Raw genomic sequence first — 18,738 nt, 5'->3', positions numbered from 1 at the left:
AAAATCAGAATTTGCCTGTATGAATCCTTATTTTCTTCAGCTTATTAAAAAGACACTAAATACAGCACTGGAAAAAACCCCCACAGTATGGACTCAACTAAAGAATAGCTACATCACTCTTAAAAATTTACAGTGAAATGAGAAGGTATGTTGAGGTTTTAATTAGACATTCACCTATATATATCAGCCTCTGATACTTCAACAGAATTATGATGAAAAAGAATGAAACAGCCCAACTGAGACACTTGTGACTTCAGCAGAGAAGGACAGGCAAAGGGCCCACGCTGGACACCTTACCTGAATGGTGATACCATCTAACCACAAACTACACTATATACTATATACTATACCACTGGAAAGTCAAGGCATCAATCAAAACAGAGAAAAAGTGCCTCCCAATTACCTTATCCAAGTTTTATGGCTATGTTCTAACAGTGCTCCAAATAGCTAAGAGGAACCCAACACAAGCAGAAAGAATACTAAAATGGGGGTCAAAGGAACACAGGAAGAACCGGTATACCTTCAAAGAATTTGCATGTACAAAATAGCAACTGACATTTCCTTGTCCGATACTTTATGATACAGTTTTGCTGCCTGTTAGAGTCTGCCACACTAGGCATCACAGAGGAAGTAAAGGTAAGAGGAGAAATTGCAAAGAGAAATGAGTAGGTTGTCTGATTTGTACTCCTGACCTGTCTCTTGTTTATATTCTGTCTTTAGAACTGAATGTTTCCACAGCAAAATCCTAAGAAAAAGAACATATTTAATCAGACACATAAGAATCAAGAAACTTCCATCAGCTAAAAGAAAGAAAATGGCATAAAATAGTTAAGGGACTTTCCTGTAACCATTTCTACAAAAAGAGGCCTATTTGAAAGAAGTTCCATTTTATACTATAAGCAGGTATTGACTAGAGTTTGAAGTCAGATGGCACACATTTCACAAAGGAAAAACCCTTGTGTGGCAAGGTTACAATTTGAAATATTATAAAGGAGAAAATTAATATGGACAAACCACTTCATTACTGAATGAAATATACTAAAAGTGGAGTAAAATTATGTATGTCTATATCCTCTCCAACTAAATTATTATTAGTTAACTAAACTATTCAGGTTATTTTTCGAAACAGTGAAATCATACTACTTGCTATGCAGTCTTATCTGATGATTTAGAAGGTACCTAAAGATTTTTGAAAGAATTAGAATTATCAACATAAAACATAATTACTATCATTTTATGGCCTATTTACTCTGTGCCAGATACTATGCTAAGTGCTTTACATGGACCATCTTATTTAATTCTCAAAACAACCCTTATCCATTTTATAGAAGAAAGCAGAAAAGCTTAGAAGGATTAAGTACCTTACCCAAAGTTATACAGTAAGTGGTAGAGCGAGAATTTTAATCTACGGTTTATTCTAGAGTCTTTCATCTTGAACACAATAGTACGTATCGCATTACAGAAGGTATGAGACAATGATCTAAATTTCAACGTTCATTTTAATCCTACTAACTAACATGCCATGAAGACTGCTTTTTCAAAAGAGGTCTTTGATTCTTACTTGAATACGTCTCATAGAATGAGAAAAAAATAATTTCTTTTAATATTCTAGTTTTCTGGATTAAAAGACATTTACAAAGAGAAATTGGATAGTACTACTCAGTAGTACAAGATCACACAACAGCAGAATGTTAAAAAGCACTTGTTAATAGATCTTAAGTCTTTAATGGACAAAGACTGTTTTAAACTTACCTAACATGTGCCAACACAGACAAGAAAAAAGTTTTCAATAAATAATTGTTGATGCGGATGAATGAGAATGGGAACAGCCTACAAAAAGACTTCAGTAAAGGTTTAAGATGGGAATTTGAGGAAGTAAAAATGACATTGAAAGAATGATTTAAAACATGACTGAAAATGTAGAAAATGGGCGAGAACACACCTGGGTGGAATGCATGAAAAGTACACAAACTGTTTTTGCGGCAGCCACTAGATGGAAACATTTCCCCACAGGGAAAGGAGGCAACTTTAATAAAAAGAAAAACCTAGAACTTAACCAATTCAGAACAGTAAGAACAGAACCTTTCAAAATGGCCTCAGCACCTCAACGATCAGTGAAAAAAGCTTTAAAAAATATTTTTCAAACTTTATTTTTTTTCCAACTCTATTCACAGTCACCCACCTTTGCTCCTCAGGAGTTGGTGGTGAATGGTAATCAGAAGAGGGAGTCTTTCAAATGAGGAAGGGGGAGTGAGAAGCTTGTATCATATTAAAAAGTCTGCTTGGAGATTTAGCAAACTTAAAGTTTGAAGGTTTTCAAAGAAAGGCATTTTCTTCTCTGAATCAATGGATTAGAAATCTATGTTTAGCTTAAGCCTGTAAGAAACAGCCCATTTACTGAACCTGGATCCCAGGAACCAATACAGCACAGGAAAGGGCCCAGACTCCTCAGTCAACCTGGATTAGAACACCTGTTTTGCCGTTTCTCACCTGGTTCACTTACCTACATCACAACGTATCTGTTACTTTTATGACACAAATAAATCAATACAAACTCCTCTGATTTTCCTAGAAGATCCTTATGAAATGTCTTGTTTCACAAGATGGTTGGATTTATACTTGCTTAGAGCAAAAGTAAGTTTGCATTAAGTACCACATACAAATATAGCAGAAACCCACTAGCACAAATTCCAAACAAGAAGCTCAAAACCATCAAGGGAAAGACGGGTTTGTTTCTTCTCATTTTCTCCGCCTACGACATTTATTTTTTGGCCTGAGAATTCTTAAGGCTATTTGGGGTGGGTGTGAGGGGTAGTGGTTTTCTAGAACAGTCTGTTTAATGGACAAAGGGATATAACAATGTGTCTCCTTTCTTGATAAACTGTGATTTGGGTTTTAAAACCAAAAACATTGGTGTAAAATACAAAAGAGCAAAGGTTGGAGAAACATTTAAGATGAATTGCTGGGGGCATGAAATGCAAGGTGCTGTGAATTAAAATGCTGCCAGCGCAGAAGTAAAAGGTGACCAGCACCCCCTCAACACAGACGAGGTTTGACAAAACCAAACAACTGTGGATTATGATTTTGATTCAACGTAGTCATCATCTGATCTTACTGCCATTCATTACTTCAACTTTTAAAATCCTTAACTATAAAGGTTCTGAAAAGTCTTTCCTCTAAGGGAAAGACTTTTCAATAATAAAGGGCCCGGGCCAGACAGTAAATATATCAGGCTTTGCAAGTCTGTTGCAACTCCTCAGCTCTGGAATTACAGCGCTAAAACGGCCGTGGACAATATGTAAACTAGTAAGTGTGGTCGTGTTCCAGGAACATTTCACTTACAGAACACAGGTGCAGGCCACAGTTTGCCAAGCCCTGTCCTGGAGTCTGAAGTGTCATAGTATTCCATAAAGCCTTTGACTTTTTTTTTCTGACTCCCATTTCAAGAAATACTATAAATTCATGTTCAAAACACTTCAAATTTCAAATCAGAAGAATCTGTTCAAAATCAAAACTTTATTTTTTTGGGACTGCAACTTTAAAACTTTCAAAGTTAATACTTAAAATCTGAAAGTGGCCTTAACTATTAAAGTAACTCAGCAGTAAGAGTTATTAAATATTTGGTGTGTTCTTGGATTTCCACCTCACACTCTGCTTGATCCAGCACTGTAACGCAACTATCTACTGGGCAGGAGGAAAAGGAAAGGGGAGCAGAGGGTGAACTTGAAGGTTTTAATTCTTTGCCCACATTATGCTCATATTCTGCCTTCATGCTTAAAAGTTCGTGCACGGGGGGCTTCCCTGGTGGCGCAGTGGTTGAGAGTCTGCCTGCTAATGCAGGGGACACGGGTTCGAGCCCTGGTCTGGGAAGATCCCACATGCCGCGGAGCGACTAGGCCCGTGAGCCACAATTGCTGAGCCTGCGCACCTGGAGCCTGTGCTCCGCAACAGAGAGGCCGCGATAGTGAGAGGTCCGCGCACCGCGATGAAGAGTGGCCCCCACTTGCCGCAACTGGAGAAAGCCCTCGCACAGAAACGAAGACCCAACACAGCCATAAATAATAAATAAATAAATAAATAAATAAATAAAAATTAAAAAAAAAATAAATAAATAAATAAATAAAAAGAGAATCCTAATGTGAAAAAAAAAAAAAAAAAAAAAAAAAGTTCGTGCACGGAATCACCGATCTGATCCTGAAAAAGAAAAGGGGTGGGGGGGAACGAATAGAGGAAGAAAAGTCTCATTGAAACCTGTAACTATAAAACCTCAGCCAACCACTTTCCTTACTTTAGTGGTAGTAACATGACGTACGAAATGGAATGACAAAGTGGCTTAGACAAATTATTAATGTAAAACAAGCATAGACTTGCTTAATAAATAATAACAAACTAGTAAAACCATGACTCTCTGGTGCTTAGAATGTCTCTAACTGGAAATGACTTGGGAATGAGTCAAAATTGGAATCCACGCTTTGCAAACTTCAGTAAGTTACTTTTACATTCCTATTCACTTCAGAAAGTAGTTTCTCATTGGCTACTAAAACCAACAAATAAAAAAAGGAGTATTATTTGAATATTATTGTATGTGGTGTTGTGAGAATTAAATGCAAAAATAGCAATGTATAGTGAACAGTGCCAGATGTAGTCTACATAACACTTCCATTCATAGTAACTGCATTGGTTCTCAGGAAAAAAGAGCAATTTACTACTGTTAGCATTTAGAGAAAAAAAAAATATATATATAAGTAATATTTTGAAACACAGATATGGTACATTGTAGGCTTTCAATAAATGTAGGTTAAACTACACTGAAGTCAGATTCATTTCAGTATCACATTTATCATTATCAAAAAGCACCTAGTGAAAGTACCTGCCCAATTTCCAAAGAAATTTAGAGTTTTTTACCCACAGGCTGACTTTCATAACTTCAACAGTGCTATTTTATGGATGTGATCCATTAACCCAGCAGGATGGGAAACTGAGTTGGCTGTTGCCGTGAGTATAATGGTTGCCGTTGTTACTGCCCCACACGTAAGCAGCTGACCAAGAATCAGCACAGAATATCACATACTCTACTCAGAATGAAGGAATGTAAAGAGCAAAGCCCTTCCCCTCAAATTACATCTAGAAAAGGGTCCATAGTGAGTGTATGACATATACAGAGAGTACAAATGCTCCTAACCTCACCACAGGATAGGAAACATCAAGGGTTTATATGCCCAACCCATACACCTACCAGCCTTCATTCCTTGAAGCAAAGCTGTTTTAGAGCATCACAGCCATGCAGGACTTCAACAGGCTCGTTGAAGAGAAAGGAGAAAAGATTTCTCACACTTCACAATGAAGAGACAGAAAAATAATAACTCCTGGAGCAAAACCCAAGATCTCCCCAAAGCGTTTGCTCTCCTCAGCAGAGGTCAAATGTCCACGAATGAAAGTATCTTAGGGGACAGGGTTTCTAGTCAGATGCAGAAAAACTTGTTAATGAGGTGAGGAATTTACAACCTCAAGTTACTCAATCATTCTCCCACCAAAGCCCAGGATATTGACCAGACGACAGATCCCTGGGAACACTTTAGAACAGATCTCCTCCAGTCACGTAAGTCAAGCCCAGTGGTTCGTCACATCTCTCTGTGTTCATGCCACAGCCCAGATTCTACAGTTTTTGGTAGCTTACTTATCCAGTTACAGCACTACTAATTTGATCATGTTTTAGAACTATGCTACTATTTGAGTAGAACTACATGACGTGATTATTAAACTTGATTCTTCTCTATCCCAGATGCCATTCCTTTTGCCTCTTATTTACAGCAAGCAATCCTGTACCACACTCAGTGCTACCACCCACTTGGCTAAATGTTTTTCCTAAAGATATCATTAAAACGAGAATGAAATTTATACTTCAGTCAAAATGTGGTATCACCTGAGGGCTCCCCTACGAAAAATCTGAAATAGTCACTGGTCAGAAACCTGTTGACAACTCATTATTCCCTGAATATACCTCGAACTTTTGCTGGTGCATCTTCTACACCCAGTCCCAGGCCAGCAGCATCAGCACCACCTGAACAACTTTTTACAAATGCATATTCTCTGCATGCTCTGGACTCACTGAAGCAGACACTCAAGAGGTAGGGCCCAGCAGTCTGTGTTTTAGCCGGCTCTCTGGTAATTCTGATGCACAATAAAGCTTGAGAACCACAGATCTACACTAAGAGTACCTCCTCTGAAAGTCATTCACCTTAAAGGGCTTCTTCTACTTCAGGACTACTTTAAATATCCTTTATAACTGTTTCCCCCTTGCCTGCCACTTGCAAACACAGACACTTTTTTTTTTTTTTTTTTTTTCCAAATCAGAATATTGATTTTATTTTCAAATGAAATATGCTCCTACCCAAACCTTTTATTTCAAAGGTGTGTATGTTAAATCTTCTTGAAAATTTCTGCCCAGGAGTGTTCCCAGGATGGCATCATTGTGGCGAATGTCAGGATCTGGGATAAGAACTTGCATGCTCCCAGCATCTCTATTTCAGACACAGACACTTCTGAGAGCCATTTATACATATCATACAGGATTACAGTCTGTGCATGGCTCTTCCTCAGCCCCACGCCCCCACTAGATGGTAAGCTGTCTCACACTAATATTTCCAGAGCTTGGCAGATAGCACGTATCAATAAATGTTGACTGTTACGTCAAAATACTCAATCGGACAGTCTATAGACAACATGTCTCATAAGATGAGACTAGCCTAGGTCGTTTGACTTCATAAGCTTACTTACAATGTGTCTAAACTCGTTCCAGGATACTGACCTTAGGGGCTTTTTCAGCTTTCAGTTTACGAACCACCTCCCCTTGTGCAGCAACTTCATCATACAGAGATTTACTTTCCAGAATATCTGATGATGATTTAGAAGAAACATTCTGTATTATTGCAGCAGGAGGATTTCCAAGTTTATATTCCTGGCCAGTTTTCTCCTTATATTCAGCCTTCAAAGACAAAAGCTGTTTTACAGCTGCATCTATATCTTCCTTTGCTGCTTTCTTGGCTTTTAATTCACGAACCACATCCCCTTGAACAGCCACTCTGTTGTAAAGGACCAAGGAATCCTCAGACGTAGCGCAAGTATTATTCAAAGAAGGAGCTGACCTTGTCTTAAGAGGAGTAGCTGCCTACAGAGGCAGAAAACCAAAAGTAAAATTAATTCATGTTAAAAATCTCTCCACAAAATTATATCAAACTGTTTTCTAATGTTTTAAGTTAAAAACAAAATTTAAAAATTTTACTCCTTAAAAAGTTTAAATGAATAATCTCATTCCTAAAAATTTATCCTAATGAGAAATAACAGAAGTAAACAAAGGTAGAGGTACACAGATATTCACTGGAGCATTTTTATTACAGCAAAAAACTGAACCTAAATCATTACCATTAGAGGACTATTTAAAGAAATTATGACACACCCACCAGATCTGCTCTACCACACACTAGCTGCGCAAGCTTGAATTAGTTACTTAAGCCAGTTCTGCTTTTTAACCATAAGAGAGGGATAATAATTGTATTGAACCCATCAGGTTGATGGGAAATAAAAGGTAATAAATCTATGTAAAGCTCTTAGTTACAAAGGCTGAGAAAAAGTAAATATCAGTAAGTTAGGTATTATTACTAATTTTTTAAAAGATGAGATATATCTAGATTGTTGACAAGGCAAGAGCTCCATGAAATACTGTGAAACAATTTTATAGTAATGCTGTGAAACAATTCCATTTGTGTAAAATTATATATTTATAGGCATATGGTTGTATATAAGCATGTGCAACAAATCCAGAGATATGTTCCCTAAACTGATTTCTGGATAGTGAATAACTATACTGTATTTATTCTCAATGTCATGCTCTTCTTTCGCTTAGAATGTTTTCCTCCTACTGAAACCCTTCCAACTTTAAAACCCTGCTACACCATACCTTCCCTGTGACTTTTTTCTTTAATGGTCTTCTACTTAATTTTTCAGAATAATCTCATACATATTCATTGAGCCATAGGTATTAAACTCCAAAATGTTTTGTCTCTACTCCAGAACTCTGTCCTGATACCAGACCCAGTATTCTGAATGGTCTTCCAGACATCTTTACCTGGATAGCTAAGAGGCACCTCAAGCTGTTCAAAGTTGCATTTTACATGGAGATTAGGTTCTAAAATCACCATGTAAGTCAAAAACCACATACACTAAAAAATTAGTCCCCCAAAATTCCTTAAATCACTCATAATTTATCACTCATAGTTTATAGTATATTTTTTGGTGAGGTATGTATATGTACAGTCATAAACATTAATATGCATATATAAGTGCATAATATTATATAATAAGGGAAGACTACAATAAAGGAAGCCATTGTATCAAAATTATATACAGTCTGTTCTGCTACACTTATTTTTGGTAAGATGAACTGACTCATTCATGGTTGGTAAACAGTGGAACCATATCAATATAATGCTGAAAAATCACATCACCTTGTATGTGATTTCTCCCAGTGTGTTAATGTTTTATGTCAAAGGAGCATAAAGGAAAAAGCTTACTCACAATTAAAGAGAAAGCTTTAGAAATACATGACAATCTTACAGAAGAACGAGAAAGTCTGTATAAGTGCATTCCTTTAGGGCAGGTGGTACTTTAAAAAAACTGTTTTCCATAACATTAAACCATCTAATGAAGGTGCAAGCACGAATGAAGAAGTTTCAAATATATTATATATCCTCTTCTGCTCAAAAAAAAAAAAAGTGTTGAAGCAGGGTACTCCCTGGATCAGACTTTAATTTTTTTTTAATTAATTAATTGATTTATTTATTTATTTTTGGCTGTGTTGGGTCTTTGTTGCTGTGCACGGGGTTTCTCTAGTTGCGGCGAGCGGGGGCTACTCTTCGTTGCGGTGTGCGGGCTTCTCACTGTCGTGGCTTCCCTTGTTGCAGAGCATGGGCTCTAGGCACGCAGGCTTCAGTAGTTGTGGCATGTGGGCTCAGTAGTTGTGGCTTGCAGGCTCTAGAGCTCAGGCTCAGCACTTGTGGTGCACGGGCTTAGTTGCTCCACGGCATGTGAGATCCAGGGTTCGAACCCGTGTCCCTTGCATTGGCAGGCGGATTGTTAACCACTGCGCTACCAAGGAAGTCCCCAGACTTTAATTTTGATAACACCGGTATCTACTGGAGGCAAATACCGTCAAAGATCTATATATCAAAAGAGAGAGCAGTACCCCTAAGGTTTAAGGCTGCAACGATGGCTAACTGCAAAGTTGGGTACAAATGCCCGTCAACTGTATTTTAACTTCTATTAGGATCTGCGCAGGTTTCAAAGCTTTTCCAAAAACTTTTTGATACTCCTCCCACCAAGAAGCCTCTACATCCTCTCCCTTGAATCTGGGCAAGGTTATGACTGTTCAACAAATACAACATGGCAGAGGGACTCTATGTGAGGTTTCCGAGGTTAAATCATAAACCATACAGCGATGCTTCGAACTTGTTTATTGGATGCTCACTTTTGGAGCCCTGATCTGTCACATACAAAGTCTCACTACCCTGAACATCCCATGCTGAAGCTGTCTGTCAACACCTCCACTGAGCTCCTAGCCAACAGCCAGCATCAACTGCCACCCACGTGGGTTAGCCATCTGGGATGTCCAGCCTCACTGAGCCTTCAATGACTGCTGCACAGCCACAATTTGAATGAAACCACAAAAGATGCAAGTTTTTAGTGGTTTGCCCCAATCCTATTTTTCCTGATTAGTATGTCATTTTGTAGAACATAAAGTTTTTCAAGAACACATACACTGGGGCTTCCCTGGTGGCGCAGTGGTTAAGAATCCGCCTGCCAATGCAGGGGACACGAGTTCGAGCCCTGGTCCAGGAAGATCCCACATGTGGAGCAACTAAGCCCGTGGGCCACAACTACTGAGCCTGCGCTCTAGGGGCTGCGAGCCACAACTACTGAGCCCGCATGCCACAACTACTGAAGCTCGCATGCCTAGAGCCCATGCTCCACAACAAGAGAAGCCACCACAATGAGAAGCCCGTGTACCACAACGAAGAGTAGCCCCTGCTCGCCACAACTAGAGAAAGCCCGTGCTCAGCAATGAAGACCGAAAAAAAAGAACACATACATTAACTCATAGCATAATACTAATAACTTTACAGGAAATGTAAAAGATGAGAGGCACAGGTGTAAATTGGGATCAATGAGGGAACAGTAGCCAAATTTCCCATCTCGTGCTATTCTAGTATATATACTAGCGGTTCTCAAGGTGTGGCCTACAAACCCCAGAGGGTTTCTGAGAACTTTTCAAAGGAGGTCCGCAAGGTCACAGCTATTTTCATGATAATAATAAGATGTAATTTGTCCTTTTTGCTCTCACTCTCTCATGAGTACACAGTGCAGTTTTTTGGAGGCTAAGGCAAATTAAAAAGATTTGCAAAAATGCAAAACCATACCACTCTCCTAACTAAAAGTTTTCTTTTAGAAAACAGTTATATTTCATTAAAAAAAGTTATTTATATAAACATATGGTTGGGTTTATTATTGCTATTTTTTAAATGAATTAATAAATTCTTTTAAAACGTCTCAATTTTAATTTTTATGGCAAACACTGATAAATATAATCCACGTAAACGAAGGTCCTCAATCATTTCTAAGTGTGAAACCAAAAAGTCTGAGAACTGCTGGTATATAAATAGCACAAGGATACTGCCCTACTTAAATTCTTACTTCTCTTCCTTTAATTTTCTTTTGGCTAAGACTACATAGCTTTTAGTTTGTGTAAATTAAAAAGCTCAAGTCATGACATTCCGGCTCTTAACAGTTCCAAACTTGTATCTCCTAATGAACTGTGCTTCTGTCTTCCCTAGCTCAGGTTATTTACCACTCACTTACCTAGTCAACCAAAACAAAACTAGAAGTTACTGTCTTCCTATTCTACTTCCTGAATTCATGTCCTACTTTATTTCGTCCATGCCCTCATGCTCTGGCTTCCTGACCACTTATCACATCTTCTAATCCTACGTCCAATCCACCCTCCAAACTATCTTCTTCACTGCTACCAGATCTTCAATGACGACACAACTGCCAACACCTGTGGACCCCAAACTGTGCAGCAAGGTGCTCCAGGGAGCCACTGGAAATTCCTAGGGTCACCACAGGATGTTTTAAATATCTAAGGTAAACAGTAACATATCCAACATCTGTCAAACGCTGCATACTACAAGTTCAAGGTGGCTCGGTTTCAACATTAGAGTGTGCTATAGTCCTTTCAATGATGTCATATCTTTGCAAAGCTGGATTTTTCACAGCTGTTGTGTTAAAAATCAAATACCACAGGAAAATCATTGTGGAAACAGAAAATAAGCATGGTAGTGTCCAATCTGAGTCCAAGGTTCAAGGAAGAAATAAAAGTATTATTTTTTTCTTTCAATTAATACGTCATTTTAAGAATGAAATAAAAATAAGAAATTTAAATATTTAACATTTAAGAACAAAATCTTTTATAAATGAAATTTAAGTTTCTTTTCCTTCAATTTATGTATATTATTTTTTTCAAATGGCTACTAAGTTACTGGGATATAAATATTTATCTAGTTGCTTGAACTTTACTTAATAAAGAGAACAGTTAGGAATTTCATTCAGCCTAGAGGTGTCATGAAAAAAATTACTGGGAAACTAAGGATGCTATGAAATGAGGAAATTTGAGGACCTCTGGCCTGCACAATAAACCCCCGAAATCTCTAGACATGTCACGGCCTCTCAAATCCACATCCTGTAAAATGAGGACAGAAGCTGTGTCTCTATCCAGAATGTCCTCCAGACCTGGACTGCCAGGAAGATTCCTAACTCATTCTTAAAGACAGAGATTAAGCATTACCCCCAAGATGAAAAAAAACCAGAAAGAGGCAAAGTTTCTTATCTGCCCTTTTTCTCTCTTCTGAACCTCAATGACTGTTGGGAGCTCCTCTCCAAGATGCACTGGAGTTTGATAAAGTACAGACAGGGGGCCAGAAAACCAGGTCACCGTCCTAACACTGTCGTAACGACTTGTTTTCTTGGGCAAGGATCTACTGTAGCTCTATTAGAATTTAAAAAAGCCTTCTCTAAAAGATTCTTTTAATCTAGTCTTTCTTACTCTTTCATATAAAAAAAATTAACTTTTGAAAATCTTGTTTTGCAGGGTATTTTAAAATCTTATAAGAAAGAACAACAACAACAAAAATCGCAAAAGTTAGAGTTATTGTCTTCTTAGATCTCAACAGTGAGGAAGACAATCTTTGTAAACAAACAGATTCTAAACCCTAGGACAGAAAGATCATTGATTAGAGACATATCCATAAAAGTCAACTATTTACCTCATTCTTTGTTGTTTCGACTTTGGTCTTTTCCTTTGACCCAGATGTTGGCATTTCCTTCGTATGCCCATCAGGAATGTATATCAGAATGCATGGAGCTTCTATGCAACTATATGGACTAAAAAGAAAATGAAGGGACAAAAAAGTTTGTTTGAACAAAATTATCTGAACAGCAATTAAAATTGAATTCCTAGATTAATTCAATGGCACTGTTAATACTTTTCAAGGTATAAGTATATAGTCCATTCTCTTATTCAAATCAGAGTCTCTTCAGAGTAGTTTAAAAACAATATATAAAAATTGACAGTGCTAACCATAAACTTTCAATTTATGAACTTTCATGGATATGAAAATGCTAAGTCCAGGACAAAGTTACATCTACTCTGGCCACCAGAAATGGCATGAGTGGATGTTCATGGTCTCACTCTGGACTTAAAAGAAATGCATCTACATACCACACCTAATCTGCTTATGAGCAGAAGAATTTCTGTACAACATTTATTTTGTAGGAATTTCTCAATTCTAAAGGGTACAGTCATTAGCAAAATCCACTGCCCTTGAGACTACTCATAAGCAAAATATTGTTTTGAATTTTGTGGCAAAGGCCACAGAGTAAAAATAAGTGAGAGAATTTAGTGACAACAGAATCCTATACATCTCTTCAGTATTTCTGAATATGGGCATATTGAAATATAATTCACATACCAAAAACTCCACCCTTTGAAAGTACACTACCCCTGGTTACATAAAACTGTGCAACCATCACCCTAAAAAGGCCCTTTGTACCCTACCTGCCAGTCTCCCATGCCTCTGGTCCCTAGCAACCACTAATCTCACTTTGTTTGTATGAATTTGTCTATTCTGGACATTTCACATAAACGAAATCATACAATACGTGGTCTGTTGTGACCAGCTTACCTCACTTAGCATAATGCTTACAAGGCTCATGCGTGTTATAGCATGAATCAGCGCTTCACTTTTTTTTATGGCTGAAAAATATTCCCTTGTATGGATACACCACATTTTGTTTATCCATTCATCAGCTGTTGGACATCTGGGTTGTTTGTACCTTTTGTCTATTACAAATGATGCTGCTATGAGCATTCATGTACAAATTTTTGTGTGAACATATGTTATTACTTTTCTTGGGTATATACATAAAAGTGGAAATGCTAGGTCAAATGATAACACTATGTTTAACTTTCTGAGGAACTGCCACATTGTTTTCCAAAGTAAGTAAATCATTTTACAATCCTATTAGCAATGTATGAGGGTTCCAATTTCTCCACATCCTCAACACTTGTTACTGCCTGCCTTCTTGATTACAGCCATCCAAGGGGATACGGAATGATATCTCACTGTGGTCTTGATTTGCATTTCCCTAATAACTAATAATATTGAGCATCTATTCATGTGCTTATTGACCACTTGTATATCTGCTTTGGAGAATGTCTTTGTCCGTTTTTAACTGTCCTTTTATTATCAAGTTGTAAGGATTCTTTGTTTATTCTGCATACAAGTCCTTTATCAGATACACGTGCAAATATTTTCCTCTCATTCTGTGGACTGTCTTTTCACTTTCCTGATGGTGTCCTCTGAAGCACAAAAATTTTTGATATAGTCCAATTTATGTATATTTTCTTTGGTTGCTTATGCTTTAGGTGTTATATTTAAGAAAGCACTGCTAAGGTTACAAAGACTTAAACTTTGTTTTCCTTTAAGAGTTTTATAGTTTAGCTCTTACATTCAGGTCCCTGATCCATATCTGAGTTAATTTTTATACATGGTAGGAGGTAGGGGTCCGCTCACTCTTGCATGTGTTTGCTGATACAGCACCATGTGTCGAAAAGTTCAACAATTCTTTCAGAATAAACTGAGAGCCTACTCTCTTCTGGGCATGACTCTGGTTGGGACCATCACTACCACCACCACCACCACCACCACCATCACTAAATATTTAACAAGGGCTTAATAAGTACTGGGCACTGTGCATGCCGTTTACACACATGGTCTTATTTGACTAACGGCAACATGATACTAACATGAACATGAAAAAAGTATCTGCCCTTAATGAATTTCCAGTGGTGGAAACAAGATAGATAGACAGACAGACAGAAAGATAGATACAACAGCACGTGATAAATATTCTAAAGAGGAAAGTGCTCGCTGCAATGGGGACACATAGGTTGGGTGCCTATCCAGATGAGAGGAATACAAGAAAGCTCTGGAAGAAGTAACATTTGAAAGGTTACCCAGATGAAGAAAAAGAAGCATGGCCATTCCAGGAAAAAGTAAGAAGTTCAAAGGTAGTTGATGACTTTGGAAAGCCCCAAGCAGTCCAGTATCTTGAACAGAAGGGATCAGGAAGAGGTAAACTACAACACAGATGGCTCAGGTGGGTCGAGAGGCTATTACACGAAAAATCTTGCATGCCAAACTAAGAAGTTTAGATTTTCCTCTGAAGCTAACAAGAATTATTAAGCAGGGGGGGGATAATGTGATAAAATTGTTACTCTGAAATTTTTAGACCGGGGGCCATATGAAAAGTGGATCAGAAAAGTGCAAAACTGGAAGGAAGAGACTACTTTAGAAACTGTTTTGGCAATCAAGGAAGAAATGCTAAGGGCCTGAAACAAAGGCAGAGCAGTAGATGGACAGAGATGAACTAGGCAAGCAGTACAAACAACAAGGTTTACTGATTAGAATGGGGGATGAAGGAGAACTGAGGAGAGATGGTAACTAGGATCTTGAATTTTGAAGTTTGAGGTACTTGAAAGTTATCTATTCAGAGATGTCTAAAAGGCATTAATTAGATTCACAAGTCTGGAGCTCAGGAGTGAGGTCTGATCACAAAGTTAAAGAGATGCAATAAGAAATAGCAAAGACAAAAAAAAGAAACGCGAACAAAACTTCAGAGACTGAAAGTTCTCCTAGTAATTCTATTACTTCATGGTTTAAAAAAAACACAAACATTTGTTATAATCCTCTAACTGTACCTGCTGTACTATTTGTATTCTACAATATATCCAATTAAAGTACACTATAAAGAAAAGCTGCCTGTGATAAACCATAATGGAAAATATGGAAATGTATATATATATATATGTGCAACTGAGTCACTCTGCTGTACAGCAGTAATTAATACAACACTGTAAATCAACTATACTTCAATAAAAAATATATTTAGAAAAAAAGAAAAGGTAATAGTTATAATGTTTATCCAAAGATAACATTGAAATTTTTTTCTTTTTACTTGGACCATGTGAAGATGAATGGTTTAGTTCTAGAAATAAAATTTGTTAATATTATGCTGTTTCAAAGTTAAAATTTGTTACGATGATGTCTGAAATAGTAAACACAGAAGAACAAATGAAACCGAACAGAGAATTGTCAGGTACAGTATTTTAGTGGAAGTTCAATCTTTAAAATATTATTCACTTTAAGAATTTTAAGCATTTTCATTTAGATGTTCAGTTACACCGATTTACCTAACAGGTTCATAAGGTTGATCACATATGAAGAAGCCTCGTCTCTGGAGTTGTATAATGTCTCCTTTTTTCAAATCCTTAAGGCAGGGATCCCCCAGCATTAATTCTTCATGCTGTAAAGATGGTACAAGACCAAAATACACTTTCTTGAACATCAGAGCACTAAAAACAACCCTAAGATGCAAGCAGCTTTTCCAGCAGCTGCAACAGGATATGTTAAAAACTTTACTACTTAAGCACATGCAGTAAAACAGTGAAATATTAAAATAAATAACAATTATTTATTATATTTCTAAAAGTTAACATTTATATACTGATGGGCTTCATGAACCTTTTAACTAACTTGATTGGTGTCCCTGCAGATATAAAGAAATCTCCCACTATAAATATGAAGTACAATGCAAGAAGCACACACAGACCTAGCTGAAAGGCACGCTGGCACAGCACTAAAAGCACAAGGGTTCTAGAGCCAGGAGGCCTGGGTTTGAACCCCAGCTCTACGCCTTATTGCCCGTCCTCAAGCAACTTACTGAACCTCACTGTGCCTCGGTTTCTAGAATTTGTAAAATGGGAACGTTATTCTTTTATATCATTTTCAGCAAAATTCTGGAAATCTTTTCCATTTTATCTGAGGAAACAAATACTTAAAACTAATGTTAAAAATTCTAAAGAACAGGTTATACTGATACAACAGAGGAAGATGAAACAGGGTTTCTTTCAGGAGGCTACCTTACTGTTCTTGTTGACATACTGCTTAAAGTCCTCGTCTTTTCCCAGTACGGGCTTTGTGATCAAGTGCTCGTAAGTGACACAGATTGCTGGGACAGGAAGAGCACGTTCGGTCTCGGCAAGCCATGTGATCTTAGTGGTTTTCTTATAGTCTTTGTTCTCCAAATTCAATTTTGCATCAAGAGATACAATTTTTCCTTCTGCATTTCTAAAAATAAGATAGGAAAGTGTTTTCAGAAATCAAACCTTAACGGCCACAAATGCATTATTCTGTTCTGTACCTGTAATAAATCGATAGGGAATTTTCTTTGGAAAAATTTCAAATAAAACATTTATTTGAGTTTCTAGTAGTTGCCAGACATTAACTGGTTAAGAGATGAATGAAGTAGAGTCCCTGCTATCAAGATACTAATATGTGGACAGATCCCCCATACATCTGATGAAGAACATGAACATGTTTATGAATTTTAAAGTCACCTGGAGTAAGCATTAAAAAACCTAAAATACTGTATTTCAAAACATTTATCAATTACTTGACATCATATGTAATGACAGGACAGTTGAGATTTCAGAGTTTACTAAATTAATCTTAGCATACTATGTCCCACTTGTGTAATCTTAAGAACAAACTGGTAAGTGTAGCACACTATAATAACTGGGAAGTTCATATTCACCACAGAACGATTAAACTTAAAGTAGATTTTAGTGTCCATCAACAGAGGAATGGATAAAAAAGATGTGGTACATATATACAATGGAATATTAGCCATAAAAAGGAACAAAAGTGGGTCATTTGTAGAGACGTGAAAGGACCTCGACTGTCATATAGAGTGAAGTCAGTCAGAAAGAGAAAAACAAATATCGTATATTAACCCATACATGTGGAATCTAGAAAATGGTATAGAGGACCATATTTGCAAAGCAGAAACAGAGACACAGACGTAGAGAACAAAAGTATGGATACCAAGGGGGAAAGAGGTGGGGTGGGAGGAATTGGGAGACTGGGACTGACACACATACACTATTGATAGTAGGTATAAAATAAACAACTGATGGGAACATACTGTATAGCACAGAGAACTCTACTTAATGCCCTGTGGTGCCCTAAATGGGAGGGAAAGCCAAAAGGGAGGGGATATATATATATGTACGGCTGATTCATTTTGCTGTGCAGTAGAAGCTAACACAACATTGTAAAGCAACTATACTCCAATAAAAAAAATTTTTAAATAAAAAATAAAGAAGACTTTAGGATAAAGAATGTTATACATACAAATTCTGTCCAAAGGATCTCTCCACCATGCAATCGCATTCTGAGAATTAGATGATAAAAGGGGGGACCTCAAGTATTAGAATTATTTTTTATATCTACATGTAGTCGTTTTCAACATCACAAGCAATATCCTAATACCCTATTAATGTAATGAAACATATATGGGAAAAAACCTTAATGTGTCCAGAATTTGCAGCGTCTATGCCTGGGTAGATGTACCAGCCAGCATCATGAATGGGTCTGAATCAGGTAATTTTTAATAAATGAATAAACATAAAAGACTTTCCTTCCATATCTATTTGAAAACAAACAAAAAGTTCTTACTTGTGTATTTTAGTAATGTTGATGTTGCCCCAATTTATAAATGTAACCGTCTCACCCTCTGACAACGTCTCTGCGTCAGCACCTTCAATGAAAACTTTAGGACTATACCACACGGGTTTCAAGCCAACATCAGGATTCTGATTGATAAAAAAAAAAAAAGAGAATGTTCGTTGAAACAACAACTATTGAACCCGGTATGAAATTTATACATTCATTCATTTTATTCCTTAACAAAAACAGAAGTCATCTGTATTAGTTTGATTCCCAGCTCTGTGACCCTGGGTCAGACACTTGACCAATAATGTACTGGAGTCAGATGAGGTGGTCTGCCCCTGAGATTACTTCCAGCCTAAAACAATCATTCTTTGTTTTTAGAGCTAAGACAGTATTTGTCCCACAGTGTCCCTCCAACCAGAATCTGCTTTGCTAGCCTCAAAAATCTCACTGCTTTTGCAGCAAAGGAGAAAATAAAGTCATTCCTCATCAGTGGCTGTGGAACAACACTATAGGAACAGACGTCATCTTAGCAGGAAATGGTAGATCTTTCACA

At 37.3% G+C, this 18,738-nt stretch overlaps 1 protein-coding gene across 1 annotated transcript in view; it reads right to left on the bottom strand.

The window, feature by feature from the left end:
- The window catches only part of EPRS1 (glutamyl-prolyl-tRNA synthetase 1), a 68,153-nt gene that overhangs the window by 20,935 nt on the left and 28,480 nt on the right, over positions 1-18,738 (bottom strand). The window contains exons 14-18 of the mRNA XM_059942313.1: positions 18,189-18,325; positions 16,592-16,799; positions 15,863-15,975; positions 12,375-12,492; positions 6,809-7,168 (exon numbers count right to left, since the gene is read on the bottom strand). Of these exons, the coding sequence (XP_059798296.1) occupies positions 6,809-7,168; positions 12,375-12,492; positions 15,863-15,975; positions 16,592-16,799; positions 18,189-18,325 (936 nt within the window). The remainder of the gene's footprint in view (positions 1-6,808; positions 7,169-12,374; positions 12,493-15,862; positions 15,976-16,591; positions 16,800-18,188; positions 18,326-18,738) is intronic.

This window comes from Balaenoptera ricei, chromosome 1 (genome assembly GCF_028023285.1).
Source record: "Balaenoptera ricei isolate mBalRic1 chromosome 1, mBalRic1.hap2, whole genome shotgun sequence".
NCBI lineage: Eukaryota > Metazoa > Chordata > Mammalia > Artiodactyla > Balaenopteridae > Balaenoptera > Balaenoptera ricei.
This window is presented reverse-complemented; position numbering and strand designations above follow the sequence as displayed.